This window comes from Pinus tabuliformis, chromosome 1_1 (assembly GCF_031772625.1).
Source record: "Pinus tabuliformis cultivar Carrire ecotype Pingquan chromosome 1_1, CPIR1, whole genome shotgun sequence".
In the NCBI taxonomy this organism is placed as follows: Eukaryota; Viridiplantae; Streptophyta; class Pinopsida; order Pinales; family Pinaceae; genus Pinus; species Pinus tabuliformis.
Genome location: NC_142297.1, coordinates 159,156,467 through 159,174,032, shown reverse-complemented (window position 1 = coordinate 159,174,032; position 17,566 = coordinate 159,156,467). Strand labels below are relative to the sequence as shown.

The following is a 17,566-nucleotide window of genomic DNA, read 5'->3' as shown; positions in this document are numbered from 1 at the left end:
AGAATTCGATTTAGAATTTATCAAATCCAAGTCGAATAAATCGTTGGTTTTTGCTGAGTTAATTTGCAACCTTCCTAATTCTGAAACTAAAACGACATCTATCGATTCTATTTCAAATGACTCGCTTCTGATCTTATCATCTGACTTGTGGTATAGAGACATTATCATATATCTTCAGACGCAGACTTTCCAGTCGGATACCTCTCGCTCTGAATTGTGACGTATCCGATATCAAGCCAAACATTATATTATAATCGATGACTCTCTACTATTGTTGTATCGATACGGTTTTTAAAAGGTGCTTCACCCATGAGGAGGATGAGAAAGTCTTAAATGAAGGCCACTTGGGGGCATGTGGTGGTCATCTATCTAGATATGCCACCACACATAAGATCTTATGTGTTGGTTATTTTTGGCCCACCATATTTCGTGACTATATCCTCAATGTCCAGAAGTGTCATGCATGCCATACTTTCATCAAAAGATTTGTGCTCCACCCATTCCTTTGCATCTTGTTATTGTCGTTGGTCCTTTTGCGAAATGGGACATTGATTTCATGACATGTAACCTTCACTCAGCCGAGGGGCATGGCTATATCATTGTAGAAGTTGATTATTTTACCAAATGGGCCAAGGCGATGCCTGCATATAATAATACCGATGAAAAAACTGCTCTATTTTTATTCAACCATGTCATTGTGCGGTTTGGTGTTCTGAAAGTTGTAGTTACAAACCATGGAATTTGTTTTCGCAATCACATCACATCTGAACTAACTGCCAATCTGGGACTTTCCCATGAAAGTTCCACTCCCTACTACCCTCAAGCAAATGGGAAAGTTGAGGCAATTAATAAATTTCTCAAAAGGAACATATGTTAGGGGTCCATAAATCAAACTGACATATTATTATTTATGCGGCCTTGTGGGTATACCAAACTTTTGTTAGGAGTGATACTAGATTTACACCATTCCAATTGCATTATGGCCTGAAAGTAATCCTTCTGATTGAGTTTGAAATTCCATCCTTGAAACTTGTTTTCAAGCTCCTCCTTGCCACTTTCACAGAAGAGGAATGTCTCTTACATTTAACATGCTTAGATGAAACCCGACGTGATGCTTCTGTGGCTAATGAATCCCGTAAAAAACATATCAAGGCGCAATATGACAAGAGTGTCAAGCCTCGCGTCTTCTTGGAAGGATACCTTGTTTTATTATATGATCAAGAGTTTGATAAATTAGGATCTCGGAGGTCGAGCTAATGTGGCTGGGTCCATATATTGTTAAATGTGTTCTTGCTAAAGGGGCCTATGAGCTAGTTGATTTTGATGGAGTTCCCTTGGCACAACCTCGAAATGGGTTGTACCTTAAGAAATACTATGCTTGATTTTTGCATAGTGCACTATGTACATACTATAAAAACATGTGATTGAGTGTGTTTGCATTGTGTTCCCTTTAGAGTTTCCTAGGTTTATGTTAATCATATTTACATTTGGTTTGCAAATGTCGTCATCGCTCGAACCATAGGTTGGTTGTCTTGATGGTGCTAGTCGTAGTACTTATAACCTCTCTTCTACAACTTGGGATATATATTCTCCAAATGACGAGTTATTGAGTTTACAAGGAATTTGTATTGGTCACTCTACAAATAACATCATTGAATATAGCACAGTGATTGAACTGTTGTCTAATGCTATTTCACATGGTATCCTTTGTATAGTTATCAGACTTTACTCACAAGCTGTAGTACTACAATTGACTAATGTCTATTGGATTAGAAGTTGAACTATGTTACGCATGTTCATGAGGGTTCGCCTTCTCGAAAGCTATTTTGATTTCATCTAGTATCAACATATTTCTAGACATCTAAATACATTGACAGATGCACTGACTAATCAAGTTTTATATATACATTTGTGACACATGTAAATTAATTCAATAGACATCACATCACATTGAAAACAAATAATGGAATCATCAGAAACACTGAAGATAGATAAACATATATATATATATCAAAGTTTTGGTATTACAAAATTTGTGCCCGGAACAATTGTGGCCACACGGCCTAAAATATACATGTAGTTAAAATATGGCTATGAGCCTCCTAGTAGACTAATCATAGTGCTCATGAGAGCAGGCCACTGCACGAGTCATCTTGAGCAAAAGTTGACTGATACGCCTAGGCATGCCAATAGTGTGTCGATGTAGTTTCATAGGGAGCTTGTCAACCCTAGTCTCAGCAATGCCATTAGTCATCCCCTCCATATGACGTTCATCCTCTACTAGGGTCTCAACCAAATTGAGATCTTGTAGTACCTTTCGCACTACTGAAACAAATTTTATTACTATTGGTGCCTGTTGTGGGTCTCCTACACGATGAAGATAAGAATATCCCACTGGTTAATTGGGCCTACTATCTGCAGGTGTACAAACCAATAGTTTAGTATTGGAGACATAAAAAATCATAAAAATATTGTAAAACTTAAAAATACAAAAAATGGTCAAAATGCTTTTACCTATGGCACCCCATTGCTCATCATCAGGAATCATGAGCTCCAAGTATCTACAGAAATCCATCCTGGCGTATGGATATTCTTCTTTCCTAATGAGTTGCATGTGCAACCAACTAAGGAAGACAAGTGTGAAACTCATCGATGAAGCACTTGTATGCCTAGACATGAGATCCACCCATCTCAACATCAATGTGACTATGGGATCTGCAGGCTCGAGCATGATATATTGTGGCCTAAGAAATGGAATCCACTCTAAAGTAAAAGAAATCAGAATCGAAACATAGCCATAGTTTTCCAACCATCCATATTTTTCTTTAGTCAACTGCTCTTTCATGTTTACCATTGCCCCTTTAGTCTAACTGAATATTGTCGGCTTTAGACATTTTAGGGCATATTGAATATGTGAAATATTCGCCACATGAAGAGATGCATTGTTTTCCAACCTAACAATAATGAATAAGATCGTTCTCAAAGGAATACAGACTACATCGATGTCGATTTTCCCATCATTAGTTGGTTGGGATCTCAGTCGATAATGTGCATGACATAATCTTTGACTATCTCTCCACCAGTCCTTGACTGGACAAAGAGATGGGGGCGTCGTGCCTTGATAGATCAATCAAGAAATATATATCCTTTACTTGTATTTCCAATGTATATGCACCAAGTCTAAATGCTTGCACTCAAACATCCCATGCACGGACAAGATACCCAAATAACTCTATTTTTTTCCTCATGCCAAGAACCCAAAAGAATTTTAAGAGTCCACAATCTCTTAAAGCCTGGATTATGGTAGGATCATTAGCTACAGTCAAATATTGTTCTTCATGTTCTCTTTCCCTCTATATCAAGGCCATTTTGTTCCAATAGACACCTACAACATCACGAGCAGAATCGTTAAGATGAATTTCATTCAAAAAACTACTGAAATTTTGAGGCAAACCAACAAAACCATGTTGGTGATTGCAGCCAACGCACCCTCCTAAGGGAAGATATTGTGTTGGAATGCTTCCCCCAATGTATTTCCATCGTGATCAATGAACCTTTCGACCTTCTAGTGGAGCATTGGACTTAGGGCAAGGAATTAGAACCATAGGGCCCCCAAAACATCGAAACATGTGCATGAAATCACAAAATGGAACCATGAAAGGAAAGAAAAGGTTATAACTCCAACCTAGAAGTGGCGATGCTTGAAATAATCCACTGGATCGATCACAATCAACTGCAGAAGATTGGGGGAAAAAACACTCAAAACTCACTCTCCAAGAGGTAAATGTGAAATGCTAAAAATGAGTTGCCTTTTACCTATTTTATGGTCATTTTCATCATTAGTTTATTAATTTATTAGTGTTTTGACCTCAACATGACTCAGTTTTATCATGAAACGAGTATTTTTTATCTTATGGTGGTGTTTTGAGTAGCATGATAGTTGTTTTAATAGGATTTGATGATGTCTCGATTGAAACAAGTCATTTTGACCAAGGAGCATACTTTTATCACTTTTTAGGATCTATAAACATATGAAAAAGGAACCTCCTAGAGTCCTCCTACAACTCTTTTCAAACTCCCTTAACATGAAAATATTTTCGAGCACTTGTCTTTTCAGACTCATTAAGGTAAATGAAAAGATGTCAACTTAGTATAAGTTTAACCGTTTTCCATACTGGGCTTGACAATCTATGAAAAAGGAAAACCTTAGTTGAAGGTGGCTAAGAGGTTCTCCTAAGTATTGTTTTCTACCTTTTCAGACGCAAAAGACTATATATGAAAAGGAACCTTTGGAGTTTTGTTTTTCACCTTTTTTTCAAACTCCCTAAACATGAAAATGATGTTGAGTTATACCTTTGTTGGACTCATAAAAACATCTAACAATGATAGACTCATTAAACATGATGGGACTGAACCACTCCTTCTTAGGGTTCATTAAACATACTCAGAGGGATTCATCTGAACAGTGAAATTACAGATCAAGCATATGTTATCCTCTTCAAGCGTTTTAAAAAATAAAGAGGTACTTACCAACAATGGTTTGGGAAATTGGGAAAATGGGATACTCCACCTATTATGGCTACAAGTCGCTCTTGAACATGACACTTTTACACTTCATATTCATGGTTGTTGGGTTAGGAAATTTGCTTGACTTTTGGTTCATCATACCATTTTAAAACCTTCATTTTTGGTTTTGGGTCAATGCTTCCAACTCCATTTAGCGGCGTCGATGTGTTCAAGAAAAGTCATTCAATTGATATCTGCTATGATACTCTTAAGCCTTCATTCCATGTTTTTTGTTCTTGAACATGTTCCAAATTGATGTCATTATGCCTTAAATCATGTTACCCATTTCGTGTCATTGGTGGGCGATATATCAAGGCCCCCCTGTGTTGGGTCACTTTCGGTTGACATCAAGTCATTAACTAGGAAGTTGAGTTCAAAACTCTTCCTTTGATACGTTGGGGCTTGCATACATAAATGAAAAGTTTCCTCGCTCTCAATGACAGGTTTTCATCATTGGCCTTCGATTGATAGGTTTTGTGTGATGTTCGACTTCAACTCTTTTATTCACACCATATGGATTGTATTGTAGTACCTTGAGAGCCATTAACATCATCGGTGGATTCTCTCGTGTCTCTTAATGACTTACCTCATTGGCTAGTAATCATATGGTGTCTACCATGTTTGACTCCAACTCCTTTATTCACATGGTTAAATTCATACATTGGATGATCAAGTGAATGAGATAGAAAACGTTGGATCTAATTCCATCCATCTAGGCTATGATTTCATGATTAATGAAAGATTATAAAGAATGATGGTTATGATAATACAGATAGTCATCTGATCATCACTCTACCCTTTGTCACCAATGGACATGTTTCTTGATCATTGTACATGTAATTAGCTTTTTTGTTGAATATGGGTATGCCTCCCTGAGCAAACATAGCATTATGTAAATGTATTGTAATATATGATGATTCAATAAGTTTTTCTTGATCCGAACTTGTCACAAGGCAAAGCACTTCAATCATTAGTTAGAATTTCTGACTTTGTGTTTTAGGGAGCAATATGTTATAGGCCATTTCGTCACATATGGTCAATAGGCCTACAAATGAGATCAATCAACATCCATGAACTCCTTGTCGTCATCCATACACAAAAACCCTAAGCATGACTCTCCCAATTCCTTGAGTTTCTGACCTTGACTGCTCCATTCTAGTGCTTTTAAGGCCCAACACACCCTGGCCCTTTAGGGACCTATGTTCAGCAACATGTTTCTTAATTCTGAACCTACTCTGAGAAGAAAAGGTTGTTCCTTGCTATGGGTGCATTGATTCCAGAAATTTGGGAAAAATAAAAATAATCTTGAAGCTTCCTCTTCCAAAAGCTTGTAGGAGTTGTTACAATAATTTACCTTGGATAAGAACTTCAAATCCTATCTCCCCTACCTTTGTGTTTTCACCTCTTACCCCTTGAGCTCATCCTCCCATCAAGTGTGGCTCTCATGCCTAGATTAGTAAATGGATAAGAATTCCTAAACTACCATCCTCTCCTATATATTTACTGCCATCCACAAGCCATAGGTTGGCTTTTGGAGACTAACCATACCCTTATGCTACTACTTTGATCATAAGAGAATTATCATTGCCATGCATTAGGGTGGCTTTGAGGTGTACATTGTGGCGAGGAAGGAAAAGTCAACTTGGGAGGATCTCTACAAGATAAGATTCCACTTTTGGTTGTAAACTCTCTCCCTTTCATATTAATACAAAGAGTATACCATTTTCCTACATGTGTTATGTTATATTTATATACATGTGTTTCAATGCAATGTTAATCCATTGAGTAGAGTGATTAGATAATGCTACATATAGATGTCGTAAACATTTGTCTTGTGTTTATTGTTTGTGTAGGTTCTAATTATAGTGATTAGAGCTACAGTTGGAGCTTACAAGCCAAGAGGAGAGAAGAGCTTGCGACGGATCACAAGTAAACATCTTTCCATTCTCAAATTCTTCTACGGAAAACTTTATAGTCTTTGATTTATTTTGTTCTAGATTAGGCCACTGGGTATAGGGAAGATAATTATGTCCGCAGGTGTAGATTTTGTATAACACATAGTACGAATCTAATCATGTGAACCAATGTGTTGAGGTCAAACATGGCAAGAATTGCCTAATTACTTTCCAATGATGAAAATCATTAATAGATGTGAAAGGAACCACCAAGAATGACAATGGCCCTCAAGGTACTGTTGACAGTGATGGATTCTGCTAACATGTTAGGGGGATCTCTCCGATGTAAAGTCTCAATTAGACCTCACACCATTTGGAGTAGGAGTCCCATCCAGTCATACTGTCCGACCAACACTAGAATGATAAAGAATGTCATGGTTACAACTGGGCATAAGGGAACACACTGCCACTTTGGGTCAACACGAATGTGAGCTTTGTGAGACACTCAGTGTAATGTGTACGAGGAAGACTTCCATGAATGGTGAGGGAAACGAAACACTGATTAGAAAATTAATAGTACTATCCTTAAGGGGGGCTTGGGGTAAAGAGAAAGACTTGTTGAGTACCTACATATTAGTCCACATAATAAACAACAATCATGAAAGCATAATAACATTCATTCAATAACATCCATAACAAAGCAATGATGTAGTTAATTAGCCTAGCATGTAAGTAAGGCAAGATATGCCATACACATTACCAGAATAGCCCAACTATATACACGATACATGTATGAAGGAACATCGACTCATTGAGCTTCCGATTGTAAGTGTAAGATCTCAAGAACATTGTTACATGAGTGAAACACTATATCCAATAGTCGAAGACGAAACCATAACTTGCTTATCCAAAGAATAAGCTATCCCTTATGTAGTACAAGAGAAGCCAAGGACTGGCCTCCAAAAGCTTGACAAAAAGTCCCCTTGTTTGAGTTATGAGGAGCTATTCGAAACAAACACAATGAATTTTGAGCATCCTCATGAATTGCTGACTTCTATGACTATTCATATTCTAATAGGACTCATTACATTCCAATGTGTGGATTTTCATATTCCACATATGTCCCTTGGACTTCATCACATAACATTTATTACATAATAAAATTTACACATAAGAGAATGGCCTAATAAGAAAAAACGGCTAAAAGACAATACTCATCAAATGAATAGATCATGTGCTTCTTCATGGAGTTCATTATTGATGTGAGAGTGCCATGCTCTAAACAACTTTGTGATGGCTTTGATCCAATCTGGCAAGTCTCCTTTGTAGCGCACCTCTACCTCTAATGCCTATGACAGTACAGTCTTGGAGCTTGATTGGACATTATTCTGACCATGAAAGCTCCATGTGTGCTTTGACTCGTGCAGAGGCATACTGCTAAATAAAATATTTGGTCACTTCCATGCCTTCCTATTTTATTACTTGCTTGATGTGTTCAATGTAATCCATGATATCCCGAAAGATGGCCTCCCTGCCTCTGATTACTTAAAGAGATACGATGGCGGTTATCACGTGCTTTTGTGTAAGAGAATCAAACCCATTATGCGATCGGCTCTAGGCATCTATGGTGGTAACTAACTATGATCCAAGATGTGAGTAGTTTTGTAGGTGGAGTCTCAGTTGCACTCCATCAATCTTTGCGACAATCTTATCCTTATTTTCTAAGTGTTGTGGAGCATCTAGATATTTGACAACCCACTCTTGAATTTGGTCAACTTCTCTCGTTGCTATCTTTAGGAGTTTCACTACTTCTTGCATGTTCTTCTGAATGCCAATGAGAGGGGCCATAACCTGCAGTATTAAGATAATCTCATTGTATAATCATGCCATAGTATCCTCCATTGGTCCCAACTCTTCTAGCATCGTTGAATGCCACTCTATGTTACTCAAGTTCTGTGATGACATCCATTGATTCTCCACTGCAAGATTCTCTACCTATTACTTTGTTGCAGCAACAACATTCTCATTTAGCAAGTACTCTGAGTTTTCCTGTCCCATTGTAGCGAATGCAACATTTTCCACCATAACTGCCCTCAGATTCTTCTAGTGTTAGAGGTGATCACCTTTTTTGTTGCCACTAAGACTTGGTTATGGGGATCATTGGGAAAGTACCTATTCCTTTGATGCATGATCCTCTTCTTTAGCTAATCAAATATTACACTGCAAACATCTGTGATGCTATCTCCTGGATGAAAACATTCTTTGCTTCAGCAACTAGGTACAAAAAAGTTTGGTATATATGTCATATATTGAAAGGATGAGTGAAACCTATCAACATCAAATTGAATCACAAAGCATTGTAGCTGATGAAGCCATTGATGCAATAGAAAAATGGGAATATATTAACATTGCAAAAATAATTGGAGAGTTGTGAAAGATATTGCCAAAGAAGAAGAAAATAAACATGATAGAGAGTTTCATTTGTCCTAAATAATATGGTCATGAACATGATGAAAAGAGTTAATTTCACTATACATATACATGAGTGGATAATGAAATTGAAGTTGAAGATGAAAATGATATAGCCTTTGAAGTAATATAAAAATGTGAAGAGAACCTAGTAGTGAATGTTGAATTTATTTACGAGGCTGAATTAGAAAGCATTTCTTGAGGATTGACTTGAAAATCTTGATGGAGATGAAAGTGAGAGTGGGAAATATGTCATAACTATTGTAGAAGAAACATAAGAAGACAACCATAAGTGGTTGAGGTTATTGTAGCAATAGAAAAGGAGATGAAAGAAAATGACAATGTTGTTCTCTATCTTACAGATATTGACAAAGAAGTTCAATCAAGAATAACCGAGATATAAGCAGATGTAGAAAAATATTAGATGAAGATGAGGAAATATTGAAGAACATGACCTGACAAAAAGTTGAAGAGAAAAGCCACATGACTATGAGGAAATATTGAGGAAGACCAAAGTAAAGGTAAAGACTAAGATAAGATAAGATAATCATATTTATGTCCAACTAATGACCACAAAGTAGGTCAAAGGGACTGTTGAGTACATTGATGTACATACAAAGCGGGAGAACCAAGCAGTCTCCTACAAAAGATATAATGCATGAAGTAAATCAACATCCAGCCGTAGCAAAGAAGATCCATGAGCTAATAGGTATGAGGATCAGACCCATCTCTCCTAACATCTGAGGCTGAAAGAATAACATTGAAGAAACTCAACAAAGTCTGTTGGCCCGATGAAGAGCCAATGTCAAGTGCACACTGTCCACTAAATCGTTTGCCGGGAGGGTTCACACGTTGTTGAATGCCGGAGGACCTAGTCCATCTCCTAGGAATGGATTTAAGATGGAATTGCTGCTGAAATCTCGTGCGGCAGGGTGAGGTCCCACAGATCCTCACTCATCTAGAGTCTAGGTACGTACTAGTATCAATTGGTCCCTTGGTGCCCCTATCTGAAGGTAGTGTTGTAAAATGATTAATTTTGATAAATTAAATTTGTTGATATAATAGGTTTTAGTAGTTTAGAAATAATAAATGAGTCTGCAAGAGTAAATGCACCCTCAAAATGTAAATTTAAGTTTCATTAGCTAGTTGATTTAGTTAATCATGCATTTAAACATGATTAAAATGATGTAATAAAGTAAATTCAAACATGGTTTACAAACTTCTGAGAACAAATTTTCAAAACATGAAAGAGGTTTTCGTTTATAACATCCTAATGTACAAAAACCTCTCTCATATTTGTAACAACTATTATGGATTGGGAGATGAAAATGCATCTTTGAAGGAATGTTTTCCCGAAATTTCCTGTTTTAGTCACCTTTTTGAAGAGGATAGTGTGACTAAAAAAAGATGAATATCTGGAAATTGGAAAAGGTTTTGGTTCATAGGATTCCAGAATGCAAAAACCTATCTCACTTTTCAGACAGGTGTCATGGGTTGGTATATACACTCTCATCATGTTTAACCTACTTTTCTGATTGTGCAATGTCCTGTTTAAGCCACCTTTTTAAAAAACCTATTGTGGATAACCAGAAATGATTCTTGTGAAATTGAAGGAGGTTTGTGTTCCTAAGTTGCTCAAGTACAATAACCTACTTCACATTTTACTCAACTATTACATAATCAGAGATGCAAGTACATCTTCACATCCTATTTTTCGGATTGTGTAAATTCCTTTTTAGACATATTTTTGCAGAAAGTATTATGAACAACTGGAGCCAAAGTTTGGGAAACTGAGAGAAATTTATCTTAAGAATATATCCATCTACAATAACCTCTATCAATTTTTATAGAACTATCTCTTATTGAGATATACAAAGGCATGACTGGACCCTATTTTGCAGGATTTGGGGAGGAAAATTCTCAAAGAGAGTTAGGCCACCTCATCAACTAAGAGTTGCAATTCAATTCGAATTTCTCTTTTTTGTAAACATAAATGCATAATGATAGTCCCAAGTAGATACATTAGTTTTTAATGTCCTATATTTCAGTTCTATTTGTATAAAACAGTTTGAAGTATTTGTAAACAAATCTTGATATTTTTTCAAGATATTTTAGTTTAGAATTTTTATAAATACTTCATCAATTGAAGTAATTGGTGTTGGTTTTTGATGCCAAGATTCTTCACTCTATAATAAGGCTTCTGTTGTAGTTTTTATAATGAAAGCCTTATGGCTCTAGTTTTGATAGAATTTTGTGCTTTGAGTATGTTTTTCCAGTTTTTCTTGTCTTATTTCTACACATGATAAAAGTGTTTATAGGAAGGTCTGCAAAATCATAACCTTTAGAAAGAGATTAGCTTATTGGACTATTTGTCCAAGATAACTCCTCTTTAACTGGTTTTTCTTTGTGCTTTCTGACAGCCATTAAAAGAGATTAGCTTATTGGACTATCTGTCTGAAATAGCTCCTCTTAGAATTAGTTTCAGTTTGGCCTTCTTGAATACTCTGAATATGTTTTGTTGGGTTGTAGAAATCTTCTATACACATCCAAATTTCCCTATTTGTTAAGTAGTCAGTTTCACTGCTCAATTATTAGGAATCCCCTTACATTCTTCTACCATAATTCTTGAAAAATCTAAGTCATTCTGTCAGGTTGGACGCTGACACTTTCAGAAGGGACCCTGTGAGAGAGGCCTTTAATCATGATTAGGGATTGTCATTGATCGCCAACCTCCCCCAATTAAAACCATAAATCTGGCCATTATGCTTCAAAGTCTGTTGTTCAGTGACAGGTAAATAGTGTTAAACAAAGCCTCATAACAACTGAGGGAGCCCCCTCTAGTTCAAGGACCAGCTTGAACCTAAAGGTTGGTTGAGTTGGTTTCCTGGCATAGGTTTTGCGGCCAAGGACTGCCTACGGGAAACAGGTACAACAGGTAGTACCCTGAAAAATGCCATGATCCTTTGTGTGGGGTTTGGACTGATGAGAGGCTGAAGAATATGCACTTAGAACCTAAGAGCCTCCTACATATATAGGGCCAAACATATCTGATCGGGATACCTGAAAAGGTCGGCAAGGGTCCGAGAATCTCTGAACAAGCAATTAAACCTTCCTCTTTTTTGGCAGTAGACACAACATCCAAGAATGAAGTGCACCTCGGTCTCCACTTCCTGTAAATGACATACTTGGCAGAGTCTATCTGGTCTATCAACCTGGTGGATTGTCTCTACCCGAAGTCTATGAGAACCTACTCTGAACTGGCCTAGAGGAATGCGAAGAGCATGCATCTAGTGGTGAAACGTATACTGGTGTCGAATAATGAGCCTGTCTCTCAACTCCAAGAAGTTCTCAACATAGAAGGCCATCTTTGGGTGCAACCCTCTTGGAGGATTAACCCAGGTGACTTGGATGAACTGCCTATAGATGTCCTCCGTGATGCTCCTATTTAGCTCCTGTCTAGTAGGTAAAAGTGACCAGGAGCATCTAAGGAATATTGTAAAGGAGGGAGACGATCCAACTGAATTCCCACTGACTCTAGGATATTTGAAACTCCTGTAAACAAACATCTGGCTCGACCTGAGGGAGTAGAATGGGCAATAGTTTTAGAACAGCAATATGCCAAGTAAGGATATCGGTTGCTATTCTTTATCGAGTTTGCCAAGCCTTGTACACGATGCAAGAATGAAACCAATCTAAGGACCATCTCAATTCGAAAAGGCTATACTCCAAACTCCGCAAGGATGATGTGCTATGACACTGTCAATTTGCACCTAATGATGCGGCGGAGAAGAAGGATATGGACTCTTTCAACTGAAGCCCAGTCTGACTCGAGTAAAGACAGTCCCTAAATCTTTGAGCCTTATAGAATAGTAGGACAGATCAAGTTGTCCATGAGACTCATCATGGACGAGATGTCCTAGAAGTGAAGTCGAAAGCATTGTCTCTCGAGAAGGGCTAAGGATCCATGTCCTTTGTTGATCCAAGGTTGAAGCGTTGGTCGCAAACTGAAGAGAGGACCTGAGAATTGCACCCCAAAGTAAGTATACGTGCTGGTGATCTCAATCTCCTCCCCTCTCAATAGAAATTGAAGGTCTAAGGTTTTCTTTAGCCCATTGAAGATCATAACCTTGGTTTTATCCACGTTGACTGTCAGTTGTCGATGATCACAAAACACAGCTAAGGCATCCAAATATCTTTGTATTCCTTCTAGGGATGAGGAGAGGAGGACCACATCTTGAGAAAATAGTAGAATATATATTAGAACCTAGTGAAGAAGGCATCCATCAGTGTCCTGGATATGCTCGTGTAGAAATGCTTCCAAATCATCAATATAGATCCTAAATAGGGTAGGGGATAGTGGACAACCTTGTTTAACCCCAATAGTGCTTCGAATGAAATCAGACATCCCATGGGTTGCGTGAAGATGATCAAGAACAAACTCATATAGGTGCATAATAGCAGTGAATAGGGTTGCAGAGATGCCAATATCTCTGAGCCTATGGAGCAAGGCCTCCCTCAGAACAGAGTCAAAAGATTTCCGAAAATCTACGAAGCAACAGTAGACTTTCTATGAGTGTTGTCATGCCTCCTAAATCACGGCATAAAGGGTGAAGATGTGGTCAACGGTCTGATGAGCTGGTCGAAAACCTGCGTGTCACCTAGCCCTGAGTTGTCTCTGCTCAAGGTCACTAGAGAGTTCCTATGTAGAACAGTAGCATATAACTTCAAGAATGTGTGACCCACTGTTATAGACATTTTTGTGCCTTACAGCTCCAAGCATGAAATGTCCATAAACCAAGGGCTCCTAAGTCTTTGAAAGTGTTGTTATTACTCCTAAAGAAACAAGGTCAACAAATTACAGCTTCTCCCAGAAGTTCTCCACCAGAAACTGCTCTGAACTAGCCAAATCAGGATCATTTCAGCTGCTCCACTAGCTAGCTACGTTGCAAAGCACCCAAATACACTAGCTAGGTGCGTTGCAACGCACCTAAATGCACTACCAGGGTGCGTTGAGCGGGAAATGACAAGTGGCAGAGTCATTCCACGAGGTGGAGAGACAATGGAAGCTTCCAGAATCTTCTCCAATGACACTTGCCTCACTGAATTCGACCAGTGATGAGTAAGAGGCTCTCAGTCTCCAAGTGGAAGCAAGAACTGACAGAGAGAAGCCACTAATCAAACTCATGAGCTGACTCATCCTCTTTGCATACATCTATATATGGATCCCTCACCAAGAGATCCAGAGGCTGGAATATTGTACATTGCAGAGAATTGCTGTTGGTTTTGAGATAGATATCAGAGTATTGGGTGATTTATGCTTTGTTGGAGGTGAAGAGGGGCTTCTCTCTGCTGGGAGGTTGATGCTGGATCAGGAATCATCGGTTGTAACTCCTCCTGGACCTTCTTTTTATATCAATAAAACTATTTGAGTTTCTCCTACATGCTTGTGTATCATTGATGTTTGTTACATTTGTATGTTTAGCTTAAATCTGATCCTAAGCCTTTTATGAGTATGAACCCATGTCTTTGTATAGTTTCCTTCTTCTGTGATCTTGCAGGTATTTGGTGAAGCTGGGCAAGTGAAGGAGCGGGTAGCTGGGAGCTGTCAAAGAGAAGAGAGATTGGATCAAAGGACTAGCACAAGACACAGGTTGGTTCATCCTATTTCTCTTTGTTTATAGTTCATAAAGGAGAATACAAAAGTAGTTTTCTCTATTTGTTTCTAAGGTCACTGTCACACCTTAGTGGGTTAGGGTCGTTCTGAATAGACACTTTTCCCGTTAACAAAATGGCGACTCCGCTGGGGACGATCGTCTAGTTGGTTTGTTTGTGTTTCTCTTGTTGTTTGTTTCATAAACTTAGAAGTAGCGAATCGAACTGCATTTGCCATTAACAAATGCAAAGTAGACATCTGCTGCTTCAATCCATTCACTGGATCTGTTTATGATTTGAACAGCTGATTCACAAATGATCTGATTGCCCTCTGTGATAGCTCTTAAACCTTCATTAAATCAACCCTCTGATTGTGCATTAGTGATTTCTTTCACTCGGCCAAAAACCATAGATTAAACTGCAAACCGTGACCCAGAACCCGGATAGAATTCTCGTTTCTGCCCAACACAGTTACTGTGAAGAGTTCTTGCATTTCAGCGCAGTTCTCGAGAGGGCAACCTGCGTTACAATCCAGTTTCTCTGTGTAGCAGGTGCGTTGATCAACTTGACCTTGTGCAGCTGAGGTTCTTTGCTCAAATTTTTCATTTTTGTCTCTGATTTTTGCAGCCTGTAATCAGTGTGTGTGTCTGTTTCAAAACCCCTTTTCTTTGCTGATATTCCGCCTCAGTTGTATAAAAGAAACTGTAAATGTTTTTGTGTGTTTGTTACGTCATTTACAGTTTTCCATTGCAAAAGTAGAATAGTCATACTGTCGTCCTTTGATTTAGATCTGTCGCAAATGTCGGTTTTGATCATAAGAGAAAGTTTATTTGCTGTTGACAGTTGATTATACTTTTACTTTTGCCTTTGGTTTGAATTTGTCACTTTCTAGTGTCGAAACGCGTTTTTATTTCAAAATCATAAAGTGTCGTAATCGTCTCTACCTTTTGATTTCGAAAAGAAGTTTGTTTGTGTTTTTCACTTGAAAGGGAATTCAGATTTGTACAGCAACTTTCTTTTTAGGCATCAATATTAAGAAAGTGAAAAAAAAAACACATGCATGTGCATTTGCATATTGACAGTCTGTTTGGCTTGATTTAGAAAAAGTGCATTTACAGTGTGCTCTTTGCTCTTTGCGAAAAGATTGTATCTTTCTTTTCCCTTGTAGCTAGGATTTTCATTGCTGAAAAGAGATAAAAGTTTGATTATCATCTTTAGATTGCATTTTAGGAATTACATCTACATCTCGTGGTGATCCCAAAAGGCAAACTTCATAAGAAAGATCAACCTAAAATAAATTCAATGAACTTAACAACGCTTTGTAACTTAACGCACAACATTTAGAGGTCTAGGCTAGAGACGTATTCCGGCGTCGTAAAGCCTGGTAACTGTTGTCCTCACTGATGGTTGGGTGATTCCTCCACTTTGAGACGATAAGTGCTAGTACGGACTTGTGCTCCCACGTACCGTCGAGTATAAATTGGGAGACCCCTATAGGCATAAAACCTTTATCCATAGGAAGCCGTGTCGGCCGCCCTACTGATCGCAATGCACCGAACACAGCATTCGGGAAGATTGACTGCCGTACCGTAAAAAGTATTCTGCAGTTTTGCGATTGGTTTGGTACTCCCTCTACCTAGACCTCCAGAGCAGTCCCTTTCGTTCCTTTTTAGACTCCTTAACGGAAAAGGTCCATCTGATCACTTGTCACTTCAGGCTCATTAAAAATCGAAGGAGACTAGAGTCATCTTTTGTTTTTTCTCGACTCTTTAAAACTGAAAAAAAAATTTGTGTCAAAGCATGTTAAAATTTATTTTAAACGGAATATTCATATCCTTTTTCTACGTTGATCTTTGGGTTGAGAAAATGGAGGCTACCAACCAAGGAATTCCCCTTGGTGGAAATCCTAGTCCCTTCTCCTCTTGGGGAGATGTTGGTGCGCCCCATATGGCCACATTGTCGCTTCCAGGACTGACAATTGGCTTGCCAGTATGGCTCTTCTCAACCAATGTCGTTCAAAACACCACTATTCCTGAACAATCGAATCAGCAATTAGACGAGTCCAGAGTTACCCACCAGCCTTCTACTTCCTCTAATTCTTCCTCTCCTCCTTCCTCTTCGCTTGACGGGACTGGTAAAACTAAAAGCCAAGTTCCTAAGGAGAAGAAGGAAAAGAAGAAGAAAGAGAAAAAGAAGAAGGATCCAAAGGCGAATGGGGGAAAACGAGTGTCGTCCAACGAAAATCCACACACAGCACCGACCAGGCCTAAATCGCCATGTGTCATTTGCAAAGGAGACTACTTTCAAAGATATTGTCCTTGCATCCCCCAGATACTAAGGGACTGGTCTCCTCGTTTGCACAATCCGGTGTCATCAACCTCTGGAGATCATGTTGAAAGCACACCGTCAACTAGTGAAAGTGAAGCCCCAGGACAAAAAGGGAAAGCTAGATTCCCTTGTAAACTATGCGAAGGCGACCATGCCCTCCACCGTTGTCCCTTCTTAGACGAAGCTAAAAGAGTTTTGGATGATCGTCCGGTTTCACCGTTACGACTTCCTCCTGGATATAAAAAACTCTTGCCAAGTCCGTCACTAGTTGAGAATCCAGCTGACCTGCTCAAGTGGTCGGCTGAAGCGTCTATCATCGAAGATAAGCCAACTGAATCCATACCAGACGAAAGTCAAAAGGTCGAGGCAGCAGTTGACCCGGTCTTGCCTTCAGAGGTTTTAACTTCGGATGATACAGTCACTGAAGAGAACAAGGATGACGCCGTCCAAATTCTCTTCATCAACACAGACTCCGACGAACATGGGGGCAATCCACCCATTCCTTTACCGCAGGAAGGAAGTTCGTCAGAGCCATACAAGGCCGTCTACTCGGTCCCACCTCCAAGCAACCTAGTTGTCTCCTTCGACTGGAATCAACTAGGCAGACCCCGTTTGCCAGCAACCATACCATTCCGAATTATCGTTCAAATATACAG

The 17,566-nt window shown here is 38.7% G+C and overlaps 1 protein-coding gene across 10 annotated transcripts in view; it reads left to right on the top strand.

Annotated features, from left to right (window-relative positions):
* Positions 1-17,566, top strand: part of LOC149212079 (MADS-box protein SOC1-like) — a 420,374-nt gene that overhangs the window by 391,637 nt on the left and 11,171 nt on the right. For 2 of the 10 annotated variants that reach the window (XM_089391699.1, XM_089391706.1), the window contains one exon: positions 6,420-6,495. The exons of 6 other annotated variants lie outside the window; for them this stretch is intronic. In XM_089391699.1, coding sequence (XP_089247825.1) covers positions 6,420-6,495 — 76 coding nt within the window. Of the gene's footprint in view, positions 1-6,419; positions 6,496-14,488; positions 14,581-17,566 lie in introns of all 10 variants that reach the window. 2 more of the 10 variants (XM_089391707.1, XM_089391700.1) reach the window with 1 other exon arrangement.